General features: G+C 34.7%; 1 protein-coding gene across 4 annotated transcripts in view; it reads right to left on the bottom strand.

The window, feature by feature from the left end:
• Positions 1-11,455: 11,455 nt before the first annotated feature.
• The window catches only part of melt (ventricular zone expressed PH domain-containing protein melted), a 94,862-nt gene continuing 83,495 nt past the window's right edge, over positions 11,456-22,822 (bottom strand). For all 4 annotated transcript variants that reach the window (XM_081739796.1, XM_081739794.1, XM_081739797.1 and 1 more), the window contains exon 17: positions 11,456-21,767. In XM_081739796.1, the coding sequence (XP_081595922.1) occupies positions 21,507-21,767 (261 nt within the window). In that variant the 3' untranslated portion in view covers positions 11,456-21,506. The remainder of the gene's footprint in view (positions 21,768-22,822) is intronic.

Genomic DNA, 22,822 nt, shown 5'->3' with positions numbered 1-22,822 from the left:
GGATAAAATAACAAATTGAACTCCTTTAACTTTATCGCTTCTCATCAGAAATACTCATTCCACCATATTATTAATCCTGGCTAAAGGGATCGCCACTTTATAGCAGGCTCTTTACGCCATAAAGAACTAAGTAAATCCTGACTGTTGTAGCCACTTTATAGCACTCCTTTATTTTATTTCGAAATTAAATTATTAGGGTCATCTCCATAGTTACGAATCCTGGATAGAGATGCCACTTATAGCACTACTGCTTCTCGAAGAAAAAAATTATGAATCCTAAATGATTTAGTTGTCTCTATAGCTACAGATTTTTACATCCCAAACGAATATGCTATAATTTATTACTACTATTATTGTTATGCGCAATAGTTATCCGTTTTATCCGTTAAAATTATTTAAATAGATCTTTTTCATAAAGTTATGTTTTTAAATTATTCTTCAAACCCTTTGTATTTTAATAAACCTTCTCCAAAATCAATGCGAATGAATTGTGCTGCCATCTTTGGAGTTCTTTTAAACTATACGTTTGTGGCCAATCCTTTCAACAATGAGATCTCGGAAACTAGAGGCTCTAGAAAGATGAGTCCAGTTCTAATTGAAAATTTAAAAAAAAGAAAAAACATGGCCATTATTTCTTTATTACATTTTTACGGGTACACTGGAAGTGTTGAAATTAAAAAAAACTAAAGCATCATATCCTACGCATTATAGATTCCAACACAACATAATTGTATATATGGCTTGCATACCTCTCGCATTTGTTTCATGGCCAAATTATAATGAAAAAAGGATAACCATTTCTCCAGTCTAAATTGAATCTTTATTGTTTGGAGTGTTTTGCCCAATGAACACCATATCATTGGCATAATTAATTGTGTGTGTAATGTATTTGCTTGCCACATACTGCATGCAAGAAGAAAGAAAACACTGATCATACATGAATTAAAAATTCCAACCGGAAGTAGGCTCAAATCTTGCAAACAATGCCGTTGAAGAAGTAATCGAAAAATCTCCCCTTTACGGTATCTCTTGCCAATTTTTATTAAAACGTCATTCACTTGTGTCTCTAAAGGGACATACAGATGTGAGGAATAGCAAGAAGATTCACGCTCATATGTGAATGATGCGCTGTGTAGAGAGCGCAACTTCAGGTAGTCTTCTATATATTAAAATGCTAGGTTTATATGTTTGTCCCCAATCCTTTCGACAATGAGATATCAGAAACCACACGTGCTAGAAACGTGCCGTTTTCGCTGGTCGGTTCCAAATTTTGTGTAGATGTGCCAGTTCATTCAAATTTTCAAAAACTGTGTCGTTATTGTTCTATTCAACATTTTAGGAGCCGTTTTGAGCCCATAAGATTAATTGTTGCAAGCCGAAACTACGGTGTTAGGCAACCAGTAGAGAAGTTTCGTATGGCAGTTGACGGACATTGCAGGTGCCTTGCTTTAATCTGAATGGTAAAACCTATTGAATGCTGGCAACTTCAAAGGCCTCCAGAGACACAATGAGGCGTACTCGAACGGATATGGATTTATTAGAAAAAAATACTTCCACTCGATATCGTGTTACGTCTACAAATTTGCTACAAACTCACTCCAACATTTATACATAGCAGTTCACTTTCTTTGTGAGTCGCCCATCCTTTACCTGTGATAGGAGACATGCACAGTGGGAAGTAGATTCATAGTCATAATAGAACGATGCGCTGAGTAGACAGCGCAGGTTCACCTAGTTATTGGATAATAATTCTTTAATACTCCCCAAAATTTCCTACTGTCAGACAAAGATTTCTATATCTATCTATCTTTGTATCTATATTATAAAATTGAAAGTGACTATGCTTGTAACTCTTAATCTCTTGATCGATCTCGATCAAATTTTCAACGTAGATGTGGTTCTGGCCTGGGAATGTTTTTAGCTATTTGCTTTGACGGTACAGATTAGGGGCGAGAAAGGTGGGGGAAAGAAAAAATAAATAAAACTCAATCTCTTGAACCACCCGACCAATCTTGATCAAATTTTCAATGTAGATGAGGTCCGGGACTGGGATGATTTTTATCATTTCACTTTGACGGAGCAACGTAGGCAGGGCCGCCCACAGGGGGAATGTATGGCGCAAGCTGCGCCATTGAGAAAAATTTTGGGGGGGATTTTACTGTCGGAATAGCATTAAAACACGATTTTGAGAAGCTAATTTTCAAAAAATTTCCGGGGTGAACCCCCCGTACCCCCTGTTTCGAGACTCGATGAATGAAGTACCGCGCAAGTAGCCGTATGAAAGGAAAGGTTGGTTCGTTTTAAGAGAGAAGGGCCGCCCACAGGAGGGATGAATGGCGCAAGTTGTGCCATCGAGAAAAAAATTGGGGGGAATAAAAAAATTGGGAAAGAATTTTATTCTAATGTCGAATAAGTAATTTTGCTGTCGTCAGAATAACATTGGAACACGATGCGATTTTTTTTTTAATCTCGAGAATGAATTCCCCTACCCCCTGTTTAGAAACTCTATGAATGAAGTACCGCGCAAGTTGCTATATGAAAGGATGGCGCCAAGTTCTGGTGAACAACAGTTACAAACACTCAAGAAATCACTTTCAAATTTAGATTTGAAACTTGCCTATGTTGTCTGTTGAAAATTATAAAGTAGTTTGACATAATTGTGAGCTAGTGGTAACCATACAGACAACAGCCAAGTTTCAAATCTAAATTTGAAGTGAGCCAGTGAGTGTTTGTAACTGTTGTCCACCAGAACTTGGCGCCTATTTTTGTGATTTCAATTCTTTTTAAGGCCACTCGTACTTGGCTCTTTTACAGGAATGTTTTTTGTTGGATATCACTTCTTTTTGTAGGCTAATTTCGAGGATAACATTTTCTTTTGGTATCAAACTCAATAACTTGTAGCTTGCGTCTTACTTTTCATGTACAAGGGAATTATATCAATATTTTGTAAAGAAAAAAATAATACTACTAATTGTAAAAAAAGAATACCTGTGCCATACACAGTGTGTAGAAGTTTTTATACCCTTCAATATCCTTATAGAACATATTTAGTATTGTACACTACCAAGACTACTAATAAAAGTAATGTAATTTTTATAATTACTACTGCCCCTACTACTACTACAAGCATTCTATAATAGTACTACAGGAAATAAAAACAACAACAAAAATAACAATTACTAGTAGTATAAAAACTACTGCTACACTGGGCAATTGTTTTTAGAGGACTTGAGTTTTGAGGAGGGAAGATATTATTAGTTTTGGGGGGGAGTGCGCCATCAGCTTTGGGGGGGATGGGCACCCCTGAACGTAGGGAAGGGGATGGAGGGGGAGATATACAAAAATCAATAAATATAAAAAATAAAAGTGGCTATGTTTGTGAATTAATTACCTTTGAAGCACCCAATCGATCTCAATCAAATTTTCAACATATATGAAGTTCAAACCTATTTTTTTATCATTTCATTTTGACAGTAGATTTTAGGGAATGGGGAGGGGAAATAAATTAAATTAAATTTAATAACTCTTGAACCACCCAACCGATCTCGATCAAACTTTCAACATACACTATGTGATCAAAAGTATCCAGACATCCCCAAAAACATACGTTTCTCATATTAGGTGCATTGTGCTGCCACCTACTGCCAGGTACTCATTATCAGCGACCTCAGTAGTCATTAGACATCGTGGGAAAGCAGAATGGGGCGCTCCGCGGAACTAACGGACTTCGAACGTGGTCAGGTGATTGGGTGTGACTTGAGTCAGAAGTCTGTACGCGAGATTTCCACACTCCTAAACATCCCTAGGTCCACTGTGTCTGATGTGATAGTGAAGTGGAAACGTGAAGGGACACGTACAGCACAAAAGCCTTCAAGCCGATCTCGTCTGTTGACTGACAGAGACCGCCGATAGTTGAAGAGGGTCATAAAGTGCAAAACGCAGACATCTATTCAGACAATCACACAGGAATTCCAAACTGCATCAGGATCCACTCTAAGTACTATGACAGTTAGGTGTGAGGTAAGAAAACTTGGGTTTCATGGTCGTGCGGCTGCTCATAAGCCATATATCACGCAGGTAAATGCCAAACGACGCCTCGCTTGGTGTAAGAAGCGTAAACATTGGACGATTGAACAGTGGAAAAACGTCGTGTGGAGTGACGAATCACGGTACACAATGTGGCGATCCGATGGCAGGGTGTGGGTATATCACATTTCGACGAACCAGGTTGACGACTACTCTTAGTGAGTCGTTATAAACAGCCCAAGAAATGATCTTGATTTCTTAGTGGTAGGAATCGGGAAGTTTTTAATAGCTTCATTTTGTTTAGGATTTGATTTAACCTCTAAAATTTAATGCGAAATTACCTATCTTTAAAATTTTGAAAATCTGTTCCAGATGGTCAAATTGATCCATTACATTATGACTAAAACAAAATGTCATCTAAATATATTACTACAAAATTTCTAGTATCTAGTCCGAAATGTGAATTCATTACGTTTTGGAAAACACTGGGGCTTGACTTCAATCCCATTGTCAAAACACAAAGAACGTATTGCCGACCTAAATAAAGGAATCTTGTGCACTTATATGAGTCAGGATGTAGCTGAATCCCATAATACCCCATGGTGGCATCCATAGAGCTAAAAAACAGTTTGAATCCGCATTTCGCGTAAGAATTTAATTGATAGGTTCCACTTGGATTTTTGTGTAATGACTTTAGTGTTCAGTAAACGAAGATCAATTACAGGTCTAATGGCTCCCGATGACTTCCTTACGCAAACATCCCTAGGTCCACTGTGTCTGATGTGATAGTGAAGTGGAAACGTGAAGGGACACGTACAGCACAAAAGCCTTCAAGCCGATCTCGTCTGTTGACTGACAGAGACCGCCGATAGTTGAAGAGGGTCATAAAGTGCAAAACGCAGACATCTATTCAGACAATCACACAGGAATTCCAAACTGCATCAGGATCCACTCTAAGTACTATGACAGTTAGGTGTGAGGTAAGAAAACTTGGGTTTCATGGTCGTGCGGCTGCTCATAAGCCATATATCACGCAGGTAAATGCCAAACGACGCCTCGCTTGGTGTAAGAAGCGTAAACATTGGACGATTGAACAGTGGAAAAACGTCGTGTGGAGTGACGAATCACGGTACACAATGTGGCGATCCGATGGCAGGGTGTGGGTATGGCGAATTCCCGGTGAACGGAATCTGTCAGCGTGTGTATTGCCAACAGTAAAATTCGGAGGTGGTGGTGTTATGGTGTGGTCGTGTTTTTCTTGGAGGGGGCTTGCACCTCTTGTTTGTTTTGCGTATCACTCTCACAGCGCAGGCCTACATTGTTGTTTTAAGCACCTTCTTGCTTCCCACTGTTGAAGAGCAATTTGGGGATGGCAATTGCATCTTTTAACACTATCAAGCACCTGTTCATACTGCACGGCCTATAGCGGAGTGGTTACACGACCATAACATCCCTGTGATGGACTGGCCTGCACAAAGTCCTGACTTGAATCCTATAGAACACCTTGTGATGTTTTGGAACACTGACTTCGTGCCAGGCCTCACCAACCTATATCGATACCTCTCCTCAGTTCAGCACTCCGTGAAGAACGGGCTGCCATTCCCCAAGAAACCTTCCAGCATCTGATTGAAAGTATGCCTGCGAAAGTGGAAGCTGTCATCAAGGCTAAGGGTAGGCCAACAACATATTGAATTCCAGCAGTACCGATGGAGGGCGCCACGAACTTGTAAGTCATTTTCAGCCAGGTGTCCGGATACTTTTGATCACATAGTGTAGATAAGGTTCGGGCCTGGAATGTTTTCTTCAATTCACTTTTACAATGCAACGAAGGGGTGGGAAAGGGGAAGATATATATGTCAAAAAAAAGAAGTAAAAATAAAAGTGACTGTCTTTGTGACTTCATCACGCTTAAACCACCCGACCGGTCTTTAAACAATTTTCAACATACATGAGGTTCGGACCTGAGATGGTTTTTTATCATATCACTTTAACGGTAGAACTTAGAGGAGGGTAAGGGGAGGGGAGAAATCTATAAAAATAAATGAAACTTAATAACTCTTGGGCTACCAGATCTATCTTGATCAAACTTTCAACATAGATAAGCTTCGGGCCCGGGATGTTTTCGTTGTTTCATTTTTATGCTGGAACCTAGGGGAGGAAGAGAGATAGGTAAAAAGAATAAAAATAAAAGTGACGGTGTTTGTCACTTCATCACGCTTGAACCACCCGACCGATCTCAATCAAATTTTCAATATGGATGAAGTTCGAATTTGGGGTGGGTTTTATCATATCACTTTAACGGTAGACCTTAGGGGAGGGGGAGGGGACAAATATATAAAAATAAATAAAATTTAATAACTCTTGAACCACCCAACCGATTTCGATCAAATTTTCAGCATAGATGACGTTCAGGCTTGGGTTAATTTTTATCATTTAACGTTGACGGTGCAACGTAGGGGAGGGGGAGGGGGAGGCGGAAGTATATGTAAAAAAATAAAAATGAAAGTGACTGTCTATGTGACTTCACTCTTGAACCACCTGACCGATCTCGATCAAATTTTCAACATAGATGAGTTTCGGGCCTGGGATGGTATTTATTTATTCATTTTGACGATAGAACTTAGGGGCGGAGGTAGGAGGGGGAGATATATAAAAATAAATAAACCTGAATAACTCTTGAACCGATCGATAAAATTTTCAACCTAGATTAAGTTCGACCATGAGATGATTTTTGTCATATCACTTTGACGATGTAACTTAAAGGAGGGGAAAGACATTTACAAATGATGGAAAATGACCGACATTAGTGTCGAATCTATAGTTTTTGAGGTCACTGAGATGAACAGTGACACTTCTGATGCCATTTAAATCCAAATTGAGCCCCGCAAAAATTGTGGGAGAGGAGGGATATGTATCAAAATCAATCAATATATAATCAAAATTACCAATATCAGTGTCAAATTCATACTTTCGCGGTCGCTGAGATGAACAATGACACTTCCGATGCCGTGGCCCGCAACATGGGGACCAATATAATACTAAAAAGTGACTGACTAACGAAACATATTACTATTTTTTCTTAATTTAACCCAGCGAAGCGGATAGTTGATGCTAATATTATATATATTGTGATAATAGTCTCTTTAGTTGCCGCCGTCTTGACTTATCGCATTTCTAAATTTTCAGTGCCCATTACGTATATTTACAATTGATTCTTTTAAAATCAGAGGATAATATTTATATCTTATGTTTACTAAGTTTGACAAATACTCATTTATCCAAAGTGACTTGCTTTTGTGTTCTTTTCTACAGAATTAGCTAATACAAAGGATTTTATTTCCGAGATTAATGATTTACGAAGAGAAAAATAAGCGAAGGCAAAAGGTGGATCACAGTGACTGATTTGAAAATTAAAATAAGTCTAAAACGCATATTCGATTCGATTTTTTTTTCTGCTTAGAATTTACACAAATGTCACATCATTTTGAGGGAAGTAAAGTCCATTTGGGGTTTTCATTTAACGATATTCTAAAAATAAGAGAAATAATCATACAGTGGAAAACAAGGATCAGAGAAGGAACAGGAATGCATTATTGGAACCTGAGAGATATTAATATAGGAAGTTAATGGGATTATGTTAAAACATCGCCAAGATCCAAAAATGTTATACTATCGTATGATTTCCAACATAGCTTTAATGCCGCCTAACAAATTGAATATAATGCAATAGAAAATTCTAGTAGAGAGAAGAATTAGGCACATTGAATCATTTAATTTTTCAATTCAATTTTCTTGTTCAACAATAATAATAATAATAATAATAATAATAATAATAATAATAATAATAATAATAAAACTAAATAAATAAATAAAATAAAAATGGCTTCATAAATCAACTCACTAACGTCAATACTTTTTCAGTTACAATCAACATAATTTTACAAACGAAAAATTTGGACTTAATAAAAACCCTGTTGTAATGTATTTAGGAAGCAACCTGAACTTATAAAAACAGTTCATAAATAAAACAATAATTTTCATTAATTAATGTTCATATATTAGATCACCATAAAACATGATAATGGAATGACTGGAACACGAGCTTGTTTTTGAGCTTCGGAGAAGTTGTGTGAAATCCAATAATGATCAGGTGACCACACAAAATCGTATGTATTGCTTTTATTTCAATGCGCAATAAATAAATTTCATGGTATGTCATATCTTTCGCCATCATATCACGCACAGCATCAACATTACTGACAACAGACGTGGACGAATGACTTTTACGAAATTCATTTTTGAGAAATGTGTGACCACGCTGGACTTCAGAAAACCAATTGCACATAGTGCTATTGGATGGTGCTTCAAGTCAAATGAAGTCGGTCGATGCATTTTTTCAGTGTTAACCTACATTTGAAATTATAAATAATCACTGTCTGAAAGTTTTCACGAGAAATTTGCATTATCACACAAACTACTTGTGAAAAATGTACCAATAGGCTTAAACAAACAATCAAAGATAGTTTAAACATAGAAAAGTCTATTCATCCATATTTTGTAATAGCGAAACACTAGCACCATTGCACGTAGTAGTTTGCAAAAATTACTTCAGCAGCCTTCGTACTGAATTATTATTATTATTGAAGCAACTGTTGCGAACTTATACCATTCGATTCAAAGTCAACAATAGAAGGGGAGAAAGGGATAAAATCCATTCCATGTTACAAGTTTGCATATACACAAAATAATTATCCCGTATGCAACATAAACTACTTAAAAATTATACCATTTTGCTGAGAGACTATATTTTCTTTCCGACATCCTGATCATGCTCGTTGGTTTTGGTTGAAATCAGTTAAGTATAAGTGGATAAAGGGGGGAAAGTACCTTCAAACTTCGAATATTTTCTATTTAAATAATATTATAAGAAAATAATTTTCCTTGTTAACTTTCGACAAAATTATTCGATTATAATACAATATGGTATATAATTTTCTTTGAGGGTTCTTAATCGTCCACACGGCATGGAGTTCAAATCAGTTAAAATAAGTAGTTGAATTTAACCGCTTCCCAATATTTTAAAAGTCCCGCGACAACTTACGACAGAATCGTAAAATTATTAGTTTTTAGACTTCCAATAGACCGGCTATGACCATCTGTTTATCTATCGATAGATATCAGAGCTAAAACGATAAGCTATCGAGAATCGATTTAGCGTTCCAAGAATAGGTTCCATCTCAAAGGATAATCCTTTATTCAAACTTGAAGTGGATGAAAATAACCATTTCCGGTTTCAACGGTGATCGCCATAAAACGAAATCGGTAACAGCTATTGACGAACTGTTCCTTGGAATTGATTTAGAATCTGAAAAAAATATACCATCTTCATCCGCAACTACTTCCGGTTTCAATATATATCTTCAGAAATCAAAAACTGTAAGATATCGATTTTTTTTGTGTGTGTGTGTGTGTAATCAATTTAGTGTCCCAACAATAGCTTCTATTTACTCCGTTAATAGTTTATTCAAACCGGAAGTAGTAGAAATTAATCATTTCCAGTTTAAACGTTGATAGCTATACAGCAACACCGGTAAAAGACTGCGAGAAGCAGTTTTGTGAAATAGATTGTCACAAGAATATATTCAATCTTCACTCTACTTCCCCTTCTACAAGTGGAAGTTGTATAAATTTACTACAATTACTACTTCCCGTTTCAACATTGATTTTCATGAAGCAAAAATAGTAAGACAGGAGCAATACGTTTTTAAAATAGATTCTGCGTCCAAGAAACAAATTGTATCTTTAAAATTTTCCCTATTGCAACAGAAGTTATAGATGTGCTACTTCCAGCTTCAGTACTGAATTGGCATAGTTTGGAAGTATACCATTGTTTCACACTGTGAAACGAAATTCACTTGTTTATATGTCATTTGAGGCTTTGCAATTCCTCACTGCTTAGGGTTAGTCAGTCAAAAATGAAGAGTTAATTAACCCCTCTACTAATTTTAAAACAATGTCCGGTGATAAATATTCTAAAAATGTTTAGGTTTTGATATAAATATGTCTATATTCTTTGAAGTTTTCGCAGAATTCCATTCAACCATGTTAGTTTTATAAATTCTATTTAGCCTTTTCTATGGTTCAATAAGATTCACATATTTAGATCCCAGTAAACATGGAACGGAAAGTCACTCTGAAACTTTAGAATCACAAGCTAATGGCAAAAGTAAGTTAAAATCTAGAAATTCGGACTTCAGTAGTCATATGTAGGTAGAACAGGAAACGCACGGAAAGAATAAAGTTATGGGAAAAATCAAGATATACTTTCCCCTTTGGATGTATCAAACGGAAATTAAAAAAATAAATAAATAAATAAATAAATAAAAAGCTTGACCCAATACGTAACTAGATTCAAAACTTAATTTCAAACGGTTCAGCCGTTTCCTCATATTATGCGTTTTATGAATACAAAATCATTAATTTAAATATTCTTGAACTGATGGCCGCTGCTGAAATGGAGCCCAATTTCCTCCAAAATAATACTGCAGACAAAAAGAAGAAAAAAAAAACTGTTTTTCAGTGCGATCCCGGTAAACAAGCGGGAAAGGGTGAGCGAAAGGGTCCTGATTTTTTTTCTTTCTTTTTTCAAATTAAAAGCACTACCGAAGGGTTGGTGTTTTGACGATGTTTCTTCCACCCAGAAAGCAGTGACGAGGATCCTGAACATGGTTGCAGTCGAAGACTTACAGAAGACATTCATGACTTACTAGGTCATGCAAAGCTGCGTCTGGACAAAATGAGAGCCTATTTTAAATAAACCAAGGAACATAAGGAAAACATTTTAAAACTATAATCAAAATTACTCGTCTTGTAGTATTCGTACGGCGACCAGATTTTCCCAAATGGTCAATATTTCGAGCAAATTCCTCGACTGTCCTCTATCAGGATTGGAAATCAAGCTTATAAATTCTTCTGTACGGGAGCTCTTGCAACGTTTAACAAATTCTGATAAATGTTGCAAGGACCCTTCTACATACTAACGAATTACAGTCGAGACAAAGTGCACTTTACGATCTAAAACTGAATCATTTTAGTATGGAATAAGTTTCTTTATGATTCTCACTATATTAGGTTTCTTGTTATTGCAACTAGATATTGGTATCTAATACTTGTAAAGAATTACATTCTTGGAATTATAACATCATGTGATCAACTTTTGCATAGGATGATGTAAGATTATTTTCCAACACCGATGAAGAGAAATTGAGAAATTTGCACGAAATATTTACTATTTGAGGAATTCTGGTTGCCATAGGAATACTACAAGTTTAGTAATTTTGATTAAACAAAAGTAAGTTGATTTCACTGGATAGCTCTACTCACATGATGACAATGCACTTCAAAGATTGAAAATAATAATAAAATGGAATAATAAATAAACCCTTTTATTATATAAAAATCATCACAATCAGCATTACAGCTGTAATATGATTAATAACACAAACAAATAACGACCCACAAAATAGCCATTCATGAAAAAAAAAAAAAATATGTACATATCAATTGAAGTACTAACAGATGTCCACGAAAATAGTATCACATGTCTCTCATATACATATACATAATGCATAAACACTTTCATATATCACAAGTCTTGAAAAATCCAGGCTTACTAAAAATATTAATTTGGGACTTAAAGAGAGTAACAGAGAAATGTGTACTCTCGTGTTTAAGGATAACCGCATATTGATCAGAGGACAGCCCAGCCGAGGCAAAGGGAGGGAGGAGACGATGAGGAGAGAGAGGCTTGAGTGTACTGACCGTGTGTCGAAATCACAACACTGAAGAAGCCTATGTGTAGTATGTGCTCGGGTATGAAGCTTTGTTCCATTATTCACAGTTTCCTCGGCTGGGCTGTCCTGTCCTCTGATCAATATGCAGTTAACCTAAAGCTCAGTTGCTAATAGCTATTTTAAGTAACGTAGTTGTGCCGTGCACTCGCTTGAAACAGAAATGAATAGCGGAAGTAGTGTCAAATTAAGGATTGCACTTTACATACATTTTGCAGCACCAAAGTACATACTCTCGTTTTTTTTTTTTTTTAATGTCATATGTAGAATGTAACATTCTACCTTTAAAAAATCATTAAAAAATATAAAAGATGTAAGTACTACATTATCAACTAACTAAAGCCGTACTTACCAAAAAATCCACATTACAAATTCAGGGTTCCCGCTTATTTAGCAAGCAAGAATTCCCTGACTTATTCAGATTTTCCAGGTCATGATTCACAAATTTCCAGGTTCATATATAATGTAAAAAAAGCAAACTATATTTTTCACGATCACGGATTTTTCATCTACTATGCATGTACACTCATGTCCAAAATTATTGTTGCATGTCTATATGTTGTTGTCGGAATATAATTTGATAACGAATTCGTCCGGTATTTCTTATAATGTTAGTATGTGTATAATCGGCAAAGACATGTATGTGGCAAATTTAATGTCAAAACAGCAGCAAATACGAACAACAAAACTTTCTTGTCCATTTAGCAAAATTTTGTTTTACTCATTCTAATTTTCGTATTTATAATTCATTTCCTATGAAATTTACCACAAATATACATTTTCCGATTATACACATAGTATCAGTATTAAAAGTACCCTGCAAAACCATTATCAAATTATACTCTTACGAGAAGACAGTTATAGATATGCGATAATCATTTGGGACATGAGTGTACATGTAATAGTGTGTTTGCAGGTAGACAAATTTTGCAAACTAAACTAATTAATTTAATAAATATCCCCTACTAAATAGCTGGGTATGGCAGAGAAATGGGTTTTGAGATTAAAAATACATACTCAAGATTTCCTGACTTCCGGATCTAAAGGTTTGCCAGGTCGGTGGGAACTCTGACATTCTAACGTTATTGCTATCCTCAGGACGGATATCTCCAGAAAACAACGTTGCTGGATGAACATCAGGGCCTTATTGATAATTAACCTTTCCTACATACAATAACTTACGCACAAAACACTTGTCATTTCCCATCGCTCAAGTGTGTTTACTGATAAGTGAAAATAAAACACAAGTGAACGTTCAAATCATTCTTTCATTTAATTATTAATCGCGAACTTTACAAGATAATGCACGAGAAAAAAAAAATAAATCTTTTAAATTTTACGTCCCACGTTTATGCCGGCTAGGCTAAAGGAAACGGTGATGATGACAAATGAATGAAAGGCTGGAAGTGGGAGGAAACGGGAGAACCCCGAGAAAAACCATGCACACGGTGTTTGTCCACCACAAAGCTCACTTGGCACGAGCTAGGATCGAACCAAGGACCCCATGCACCAGAGGTGAACACTCTTCCACTGATCTACTGCGACCTCCAATAGAACCACGCGTAAAAGTAAAATTTCATTGAAACACTAATTCTGGAAGTGCATAAATTACTGTGTACATGAAAGGTTAAGCAACGGTAATAAAGTTGTCCAACAACTTTTTAAGGGATTCATGCTGAGGATGACAATAACGCTTTGGGTAAGTACAACTTACTTGCACCCAGTTAGTACCTAATATGCATCCTATTAAATCATTTAGAAATTTCTACATTACAACTTATTTTAGATGCTTTCTTCTTTAACGTCGATGAAACCAATTTGATATCAAAATTTCATCATACAACAAATGATTTATCACAGCAAGAAAAAGAAATCAAATGAAGCATGAAAATGGAAAAAGAGTTTTATGCAAGAAAATGAACAGTCTTAGCTGAAATCAAATATTTCTGTTTACAATAGTTATCCACCGAACTTCTATGTAATTTGGTGTCTATATGAATTGACTTAAGTACTATTTGTATCTCTTAATGTACACCGTAAACAGAAATTAGGTGGATGATTATTATCATTATCATTATAACTATTCTATTATTACTGGTAGGCTATCCGCCATAATTCGAGGAACTTCCCTGTTTCCTACACTACGGTCCTTAACTAACCTCTTCATCTTTCGTACCAGGTTCCCCTCTTAATACCGACCATTAAAAAATAATAATAAAATAAAATAAAACTAATATTCAGACTCAAGAGGGATGGAAATGGAATTGAGTTGAGTTGATTTTAAGTAACGTTCCTTTCAGCAGCGAGGCAATATGAGACGGGAGCTACTGATTAACGTGGAATCCAAACATGAGCTCCCGCTGGAATCGAACCCGGGTCTCCCACGCCAAAGAAAGAGAGATGGGAATGGGAGAATGACGGAAACTTTATAACGACGAACTGCATAATTTATACCACTTACCTAACATTGTTACCGTCATTAAGTCTAAGGGACTCAAGTGGGTAAGTCATGCAGCCAGAATAGTAGTAGTCGGGACACTTTCAAAATTTTAACTGGAAACTCAATCGAAAAAAGATCATCAAGAAAACATGGTCGCAGGTGTGAGGACAATACTAAGGTGAGTCTCGCAGAAATAGGAATATAAAGTAAAACCGAATTCAATTGACTACTGACAGAAATCAATGGAGAGCTTTTTGTGAATGAAGCACTGAACCTTCAGATTCCATAAGCACTCCCTCAACTATTGTGTTCTTCCACTTTTTTTATTATTATTATTATTGTTATTATTCCGTCCCTCACAATACAATATCTTCTCAATGTTCTAACTAATGCATTTCCCTAATTACTTTCAATAATTCACCTTCCTTATTTCTTTATATCTACTTTTGAAAGATTCTAGTCGTTTTTAACTTTTGTGCAAAAAAAAAAAAAAAAAAAGTTTAAATTTGGACGATTCCCCTACTTCTATTAACGATCATTTGCATGAATCTTTCATTTTTCACTTCTATTATCTTGACAATAACATCCACTGTATGACGAAACTTTGACGCCAAGATGCATTCGATATGTAAGATAAGGAACAATAGAATAAATGGTTTGCATCGTAATATTGTAAAATTAAATACAGCATAAGTACAGTGACTTCAAGTTTCGGAATACACTTACTTAATGCCATAGCTAACTGGACGATTAAATATATTTCTTTAATTGATAAATCACCCGAATAATATTTGGTACAGAATACTGCACACAGTTTTATTTATAGTTCTAATATACAGGCAGAATATAATTCTCGTCCCAAATTACTTTATGAAAAGATTGGATGCAATTATATATTAGAATTTTCTATTACGCAATACTTTATTCTCGTATTACATGCTTTGTTAATAACATCGATCTCAAACAGATCTTTAAAATTACGAACCTTTTAAAGAAAGAATAGTTATATTAAACACTGAGAAATTTGAATTTGTTATTTTTGTTAACGACATTGTTTGCGAAATAAGACTTTGTATAAATGATTTCAAATCAGCAAACTTTAGCTTCTTCTGAGATTCTTAAATGGTTAACTCTATTACAAACCGTCTTCTCGACCGATGACTTTCTAATAAGCGATGTACAATATCTTAATATCTGGACAATTTTTTCGAAACTATTAAATGAAAGAGCATACCAGCATATACATTTTGATTTCGTAGACATATTTTGAATCTTGCCATAGTAACGCTTTGAACTGCAAAGTAATGTTTTAAACATTGTATACAGTGATATTTATGTGCAATACGCACATTTAAACAGAATAATAAGTTAGAGCTTTCTAAATCAACCAAACCAATTGAAGATGTGCTTATCAAAAGGGCTATGTGACACCTTTATGAATCACATTCGATTTGTGATATCTTTACAGCGGTTTATTTCAAAATATTCTTCAATAATAATAATAATAATAATAATTCTTTATTTGCTTTTAGTTATTTTAAGTCAAATGTCTCACAGTTTGAGTGAGCCTTCTGTGCCATCCAATCATAGATCATATGCAATTTTCTACTGTTTCTTTAGCGTTTAATGCTTTATATCACAGCACACACAATTACACGTTTCTTTACTATGCAATTACTACTATTTCCGAGAATAATGTCTTCATCAACAACGACGACAAATACGTCAAAATACTTTGCTCTTCCTGAAAAAATATCACGATTTCATTTGGTAAAAATAAATTATTCCAACTTTGATTGGTCATTTTTGCAAACATTTTATCATACATGCTAATCTTATATTTATTAACAATAACCGATCTACTTCCTTTTAATAATACTAACTTTTTGTTATCAGTCGGAATTTCAGTTTAATTGCTTCCCAACAAAATAAAATTACTTTTTAGGTCATTTTTTGCAATTATTTAAAACGTCTTAAATACCTACTCTTTTCAGACATATTTAGGTCATAAACATTCGGGCTGTAGTGGTAATTAAAATTTGAAATAGAATACCTGAAACAATTACTATAATAAAGAAAATACAAATTGATCTTACAGAATTTTTGTCTATAATCGAAAGACTTCCACAGAGTAAAGAATTACGTTAGAATTATATATTAATGAAAGGAGGAAGCAACTGGATTTTTAACACACCAAATCCTCTGTAGATGCGAATTCAATGATACATAAAGAGTGAAAAAGTGGATGACTGGACCGAGACTCGAACCCACGATCGTTGGCGTACCGTGCCAATGCGTTAACCACTATGCTACGCAGTCTGCTTTCCAGAATAGCCACACACTCTATCTCTTTTGAAGTCGGCGCTCTTTACTTAGACCACATAGCTTGTATCACAACCTAGCTGTTGTGCTTGCACAATCCAGTGTCCATATTCAGAATACCTCTGACGCTTTTATTATCATTACATATTAATGAACGGAGAAAACAACCATAATTTAGCACACCAAATCCTCTATAGGTGAAAATTCACGAAGGTAGTTCGGAAGTGGACTGGATACAGTAGTGGTTAATGCATCGGCATGATACGCCGAGGATCGCGGTCCAGCCAACCACTTCTATATATAAAATAAGATTAGGAGTTTATTTAAAGTTGATAGAAATAAAAAGATGGATGTCAGCACATATATTGTATTATATTACAGCGCAGAAATACTCTATTTCCCATTGTTTTCTTGCTATTAATTTCTAACTGCCAATTCTAAACCTATAAAGGTCTTTCAAGTAGAGATGAAAAAGCACTGGATGAATAATTCTAACCAGTGTAGTCATTATTTTTAAATTTAATACACGAAATTGCAGAACTGAAAAATATTAAAAGTGAAACAATTTATATTACATTGAATGATAACATATTAAAACAATATTCACAAAGTGCCCTTTATTTATAGACAAATTATTTTTATCAAACATTATTAATTATCTTTACTGATCTCGGTGGCGCTGGATATTTGTTCCGAGTTAGCAAGAATAACGCTAGATCGCTTGTTAAACTATCTTAAACTCTAGGGACGTACGAAGTTTATTTCGATGGGGAACCCCAGGATTCTCCCCTACGTACGTTCCTGTTAAACTCAGTGCTTTAACATTAGAGGAAGATTTGTGTGTGTGTGTGTGTGTGTGTGTGTGTGTCTGTGGTTTTATGTTAATTCCGTGATATTTCCATTTTTCTTTTTTTCCCTTTCTTCGACATCAGATCGATAGTCAATAAAATATATTGAAAGCGTAACATAGGTGAGCACCTTATTTGTTAAGTATCAAAGGCCAAACATTTAGTTTCTTCGTAACTTGGCACCAACATTATCAAATTATGTACGTAACATGTTTTCCAATATTAATCGTAACAAAAGTTCTTCCATATTCCCATTTTATCATACAAGCACCAACAGCATCCTAAGATACGCACACACAAATTACGTATAGTATCTCAATATTATATTACAATCATAGGTCATTTATTTGAAAATCTGTATACTAAACACATCTTTTCAAAATTTAGCAGGAGTCAGTACGATTTAGAATTACAAGGTTACATTCAACAAAACAGGAATACTTTGGCACAAATATTAAGTGGAAGACATTCGTTGGAAAGACATCTATAATAACCACAAGTGTTTAAACAAAAATGGCGTTTTAGGATAAAGTAATTATAAAAAAAAAACATTTTAATACTGCTGTTATTATCAATGTAAGAGAGGTAGAATAAAATTCAATGTAAATTGTAAGAGCAAACTTAATTACTTACAACTAGATTTGACATCGTAGTCCGCATTTCATCGTAATAACGCGCATTAGAAAACTAACTTTTATCCATCAACATTTTACAAGAATACTCTATACATCAACCAGATACAAAAATATTTATCTTTCCATTATATAATATTCAAGAACATTGGCCTCAAGTTTTCCCATTACAGCAGATTAACGTTACTGGGGATCTTGTTTATACACAAGAATTAATAGCACATTTAATTATTCTTTATGACTAACAGTCGATCAATGATAAGTGCAATGCCTTAATTTGACACTCAGTTAACATGCAGTCGTAATTGGATACTAAATTCGACATTCGAAATAACAATTAGTTTAGTACAAGAATAGGAACACTTAGAAAGAAGTTGATAAATTAATGGAAGAAGTACGAACAAGTTAATTTGAGCTTCTACACCAACCGATTAAACTTTATAAAAGTATATTCATTTAAAGTTTAGAATTAAAGAATTCGTTGATAGAGAAGAGAGTTGATTGCATTATTAGTACATACAAGTTAACAATTATAAACATCAGATATGTATCGACTTAATGGATTTTCTCCCTTTCATTACTTTGTACTTTGACGAATAAAAACTACACAATACTAACAATGTCTGAATAGTGAAAAATATATTAGATAAGATGAAAATCATAACAAGATTAAATTATGAATTAATCAAGTGTAAGCATCTTCTATAGCCTACTATGTATTTTGCTGCATTTCAACAATGGAGAAAACAAGACATAACGTACAATTTTTATTTGTAAATTAACCTAACATTCTTAGTTTTCACTGGTATTTTAGCGAAGAAAATTATACATATTATGCATTTTTCATTTTCTATTTGAAAATCCGTAGATTCCCTGATGCAATTTGTTCTCTATATATTGTAATTTTAAACTGGACGATTTTATTACTGTTAACTGTAACTACAACTTCGCCATTGTCGGTCCCAATTCCGATGAATACAGCGGAAAGAATTTAATTCCCTGTAAAACAATAAGTCGACAGAACAGCTAGATAGCAGTGACCATAAACACTAACGAAGGCAGCTTCAGGGAATCACGATAGGACACTACAAGCTGGAAACCTCTATATCTGAATTTATAAAATATCAGAAGAAAAGGAAACTGATATGGATAACCTGATAACAACAAGATGAGTTTTATGATCTATGAAGGCAGAGACAACCGCACAATCTAGAAATGAATGGAAAGCTCTTTGGACTTCTTTCTCTCCACCGAAAGGAGAGGACGAATTAGATAAGTAATAATAAACACAATGTAATATGATTATTATTCAGCAGAATATTTACTGGTATGATTATTCTTTATATCTAAAACAATACTGCGTTTTTAATGATCTCATACAAAGTTTAGCATAAAGTTAGTTTAAAGGAGCACTATTAACCAAAGGATGACATCATGTTTTCCCTATTTTTTTTTTTTAAGGGAAAAATAATATTCAGAATAACTCGATCAAATTCAAAAGATCAACATTCAAGCTTTGTCTAAAAACAAATCGAATCATTAATCAGAGAAAGATCTGTGCAATTTTTAATTACTCTGTTGTTGTTAACGTATTTCTGAAGAGTGAATTTAACTGCCCTCAACAAAGAATAAAGCAAAATAAATAAAAGGTGCACGGATTATTCCTTGATTAATTATTTAATTTGTTTTAGGACAAGTTTGAATTATATTGAATACTCTCTTTCCATACAAAATACATAAGAAAGATAGGAAAAACGTGCTACTATTTATTGACGATAGTCGAGCCTTTACACTCACCTTAAGATTTTTTTATTCTAATCTTCCTGTTTTAATTGGTGTGCTTAAAAATATTAATTTTCCAATAAAAGGGACTTATCATTTAAATCGTCAGCATTTCATTTACAATCACAAATGTTCGATTCCTTTCTCTCTTCCTTGATCTCATTACACAAATTAAAATGGCTGTATTTCTCTTTAAAAAGAGTCTCAAGACTATTCATATCACAACTAAATCAGTTCGACACACTCATCCAGTACCAACATGTTTGCTAATTCATGAACAAATTTTACAAAATATTAAATATCTGAACTATAAGTAAATACAATATCCAATATCCACGAAAAATACATACGACAGAATTGCATCAGGAAATATATTGACACTAATAACTGAGGCCACGGAACGGGACAAGCGCCAACTTGAACAGAACTAGAATATGAAGTTTAAAATCGAAACTCAGTCTTCATTTGTCGTATGTCAGTATTTACTAGAACCTTTCTGTTCATACGAAATTGACGAGAGTTCGTTTTACGTGGATACAGCATTAGCTTAAGTCTTTTAAACTGACTCTCCTGCACAATTAGCTCGGTGGCGCTTGACCCGTTGTTCAACCGCATGCCTTAATTGTTTATGGTGTATATTCCTCTGGCTTATTTGCATAGCAAATATTTTACCATGCTCCTTTAGACTACATGTTCAACCAAATTCTATTCACGCCTATATCCTGTAAAAGATACACAATACTGACTACCCTATCTCGTTATGACTAAATTTCCATGTTGGACAAAGGGTCCATTTTTCATAAACTTCACTCGACCTCAGGAAATATAGGAACTTCTCATTCAAGAACACGAGTGAATATTCTGGGTCATGTGGTAGTTTTTCCATTTTATCTGTACGCTTAATCACTAAAGCGACTGTAATTTTAAACAATTACTGCACATAGCGGAGAGCTCCTCATAAGTCTACCAAACTCTGTTCGATAATAAAAGGGGCGCGATATGATTAAAATGACAAGAGAACAAGAAAAAAAAGTTCTACAGAGACAAAAGCGAAACCTTATATGCAACGTTTAATTTTATGGACAATTTAATTTCTACAAGATAAATGATATCTCATTTCCAAACTATGGAGAAAATATTTTGTAAGGACATTATTGCGAAAGTGACTGCCTCAGGTTTAAGAACGTCAACGAAAGGAAAAAATATGATAACCAGTATCCTAATTTCATATTATTCATAATATTCCTGCAATTAAAAAAGAAAAGTCTGTATCTTGAAAGATAATACACTAAATAAACTTCAACAGGCGCAAATGAGCTATTGTAAATCTATTATCAAATAATTAAATATTATTACCTTGAACTTTTAAAGTTATTTACGTAGTTCTATAATTCCTATGTTGTCTGATTATTCTCCATTGTTGTTTAAATATATGCATTTTGGAGTTTTAAAGAGGTGTTGTGCTCCCTCAAGCTACCAGCACATAAAGAGAGCAATTATGTGACGCATATTTGCATTGTACCAAACAAAAAAACAACGAATATTTTGAACTACCTGCGTTCTTCATTGGACGTAACAATACTACATATGTAATTAAGTACTGCAATCAGACAGCTGTTCTCAAACTTGCTCCCCGCGCTGGAAGGGAATTACTTTTGGTAGGTAATTCTCGAGCATGGGAGTGAGCTACTGCGATAGACAAACACTGCACCCATTCTTCGGCATTCTTTCCGTCTTTCGGTTTCAAGATTACAGATTTATCGTTTGTAAATATCTCAAAGGCTTTCGGAATGTTTCGCGCTCCACGGCTTACCTTCACACTTCGTATTTGGTTTACTTCTATAGGCTGTGCCGGTTTATCACTTTTCTGAAAAAGACATTTACAGCATATTTATTATGGGTATGAAAGGAGCTCACCATACTTTTCAACTATAAAACATATACCATAAAAGTTTCATTGTCTCATGTAATCCTCATTGTATTTTTATGTCATTAATTTACCAAAAGCTCAAACATTACATTATAAATAACAGAAATGTTAGTATCATAAACATATAATTGCAGAGAAAATAAATATGCTAATGAATACAGTGACCAAAAACTATGAAAAAAAAAGTTAATATTAGGTAAACATCCGATCCAAAGTCTTTCACAAAATTACATTTCCTTTTAGCGGAAGCCTTCTTTACGCATGGTGATGTAACACACAAGGCGATACCAAAAGATAAATAAACCCGAGGGAAGAAATTTTATCAAAATTTATTAGTTTTCTCCTACAATTGATATTTCTTTTTCAGGAAGTTGTGCTATTTAGTATCCAACAATGATTTATTCCCTCCAGTGAGAAGCGTTAAATTCCATATCTCACTGATGACCTGCATTCCACGTGAACGCGAATAATGACTTGTAATTTAGGATAGAAAGGTGAACAAAGCTTAAGAAGCAACTAAGACGGCAAATATGCCCAATGATTACAATAGCAGCATTTATTAACGATTAACTGTAAAAATGGCAAAATATGGCACTTCTCGCACAACTGCCATCCTTAATCATTAAGAATCAACATCAATAACAATAATGGGAGATGATTGATTTTATTTAATTTTCTATTTAGTAACTCTCTTAGCAGCGAGGCCATATAAGACGTAGACTGACAGCTTAACGTGGGATCCGAACCACATGATCTCCCGCCAGGAATCGAACCCAGGTCTTCCACGCCAAAGGCGCTTACGCTAACCGCTTAGCCAAGAGAGAGGAAGTTCGTTGGTTAGCTTCTAGTTTAAAATCACTTTTCATCACCCGTGGGATCCGAAGAATAAGAACTCACATCGGGAATCGAATCCAGGTTTCTCCCGTACAGAAGCGCATACGCTAATCATATGACAGAGCTCAGAGAAGGAAATGTGAGAATTTGTTAAATAT

The sequence above is a fragment of the Thermobia domestica genome, chromosome 15, assembly GCF_964235325.1.
Source record: "Thermobia domestica chromosome 15, izTheDome1.hap1.1, whole genome shotgun sequence".
Lineage (NCBI taxonomy): Eukaryota > Metazoa > Arthropoda > Insecta > Zygentoma > Lepismatidae > Thermobia > Thermobia domestica.
This window is presented reverse-complemented; position numbering and strand designations above follow the sequence as displayed.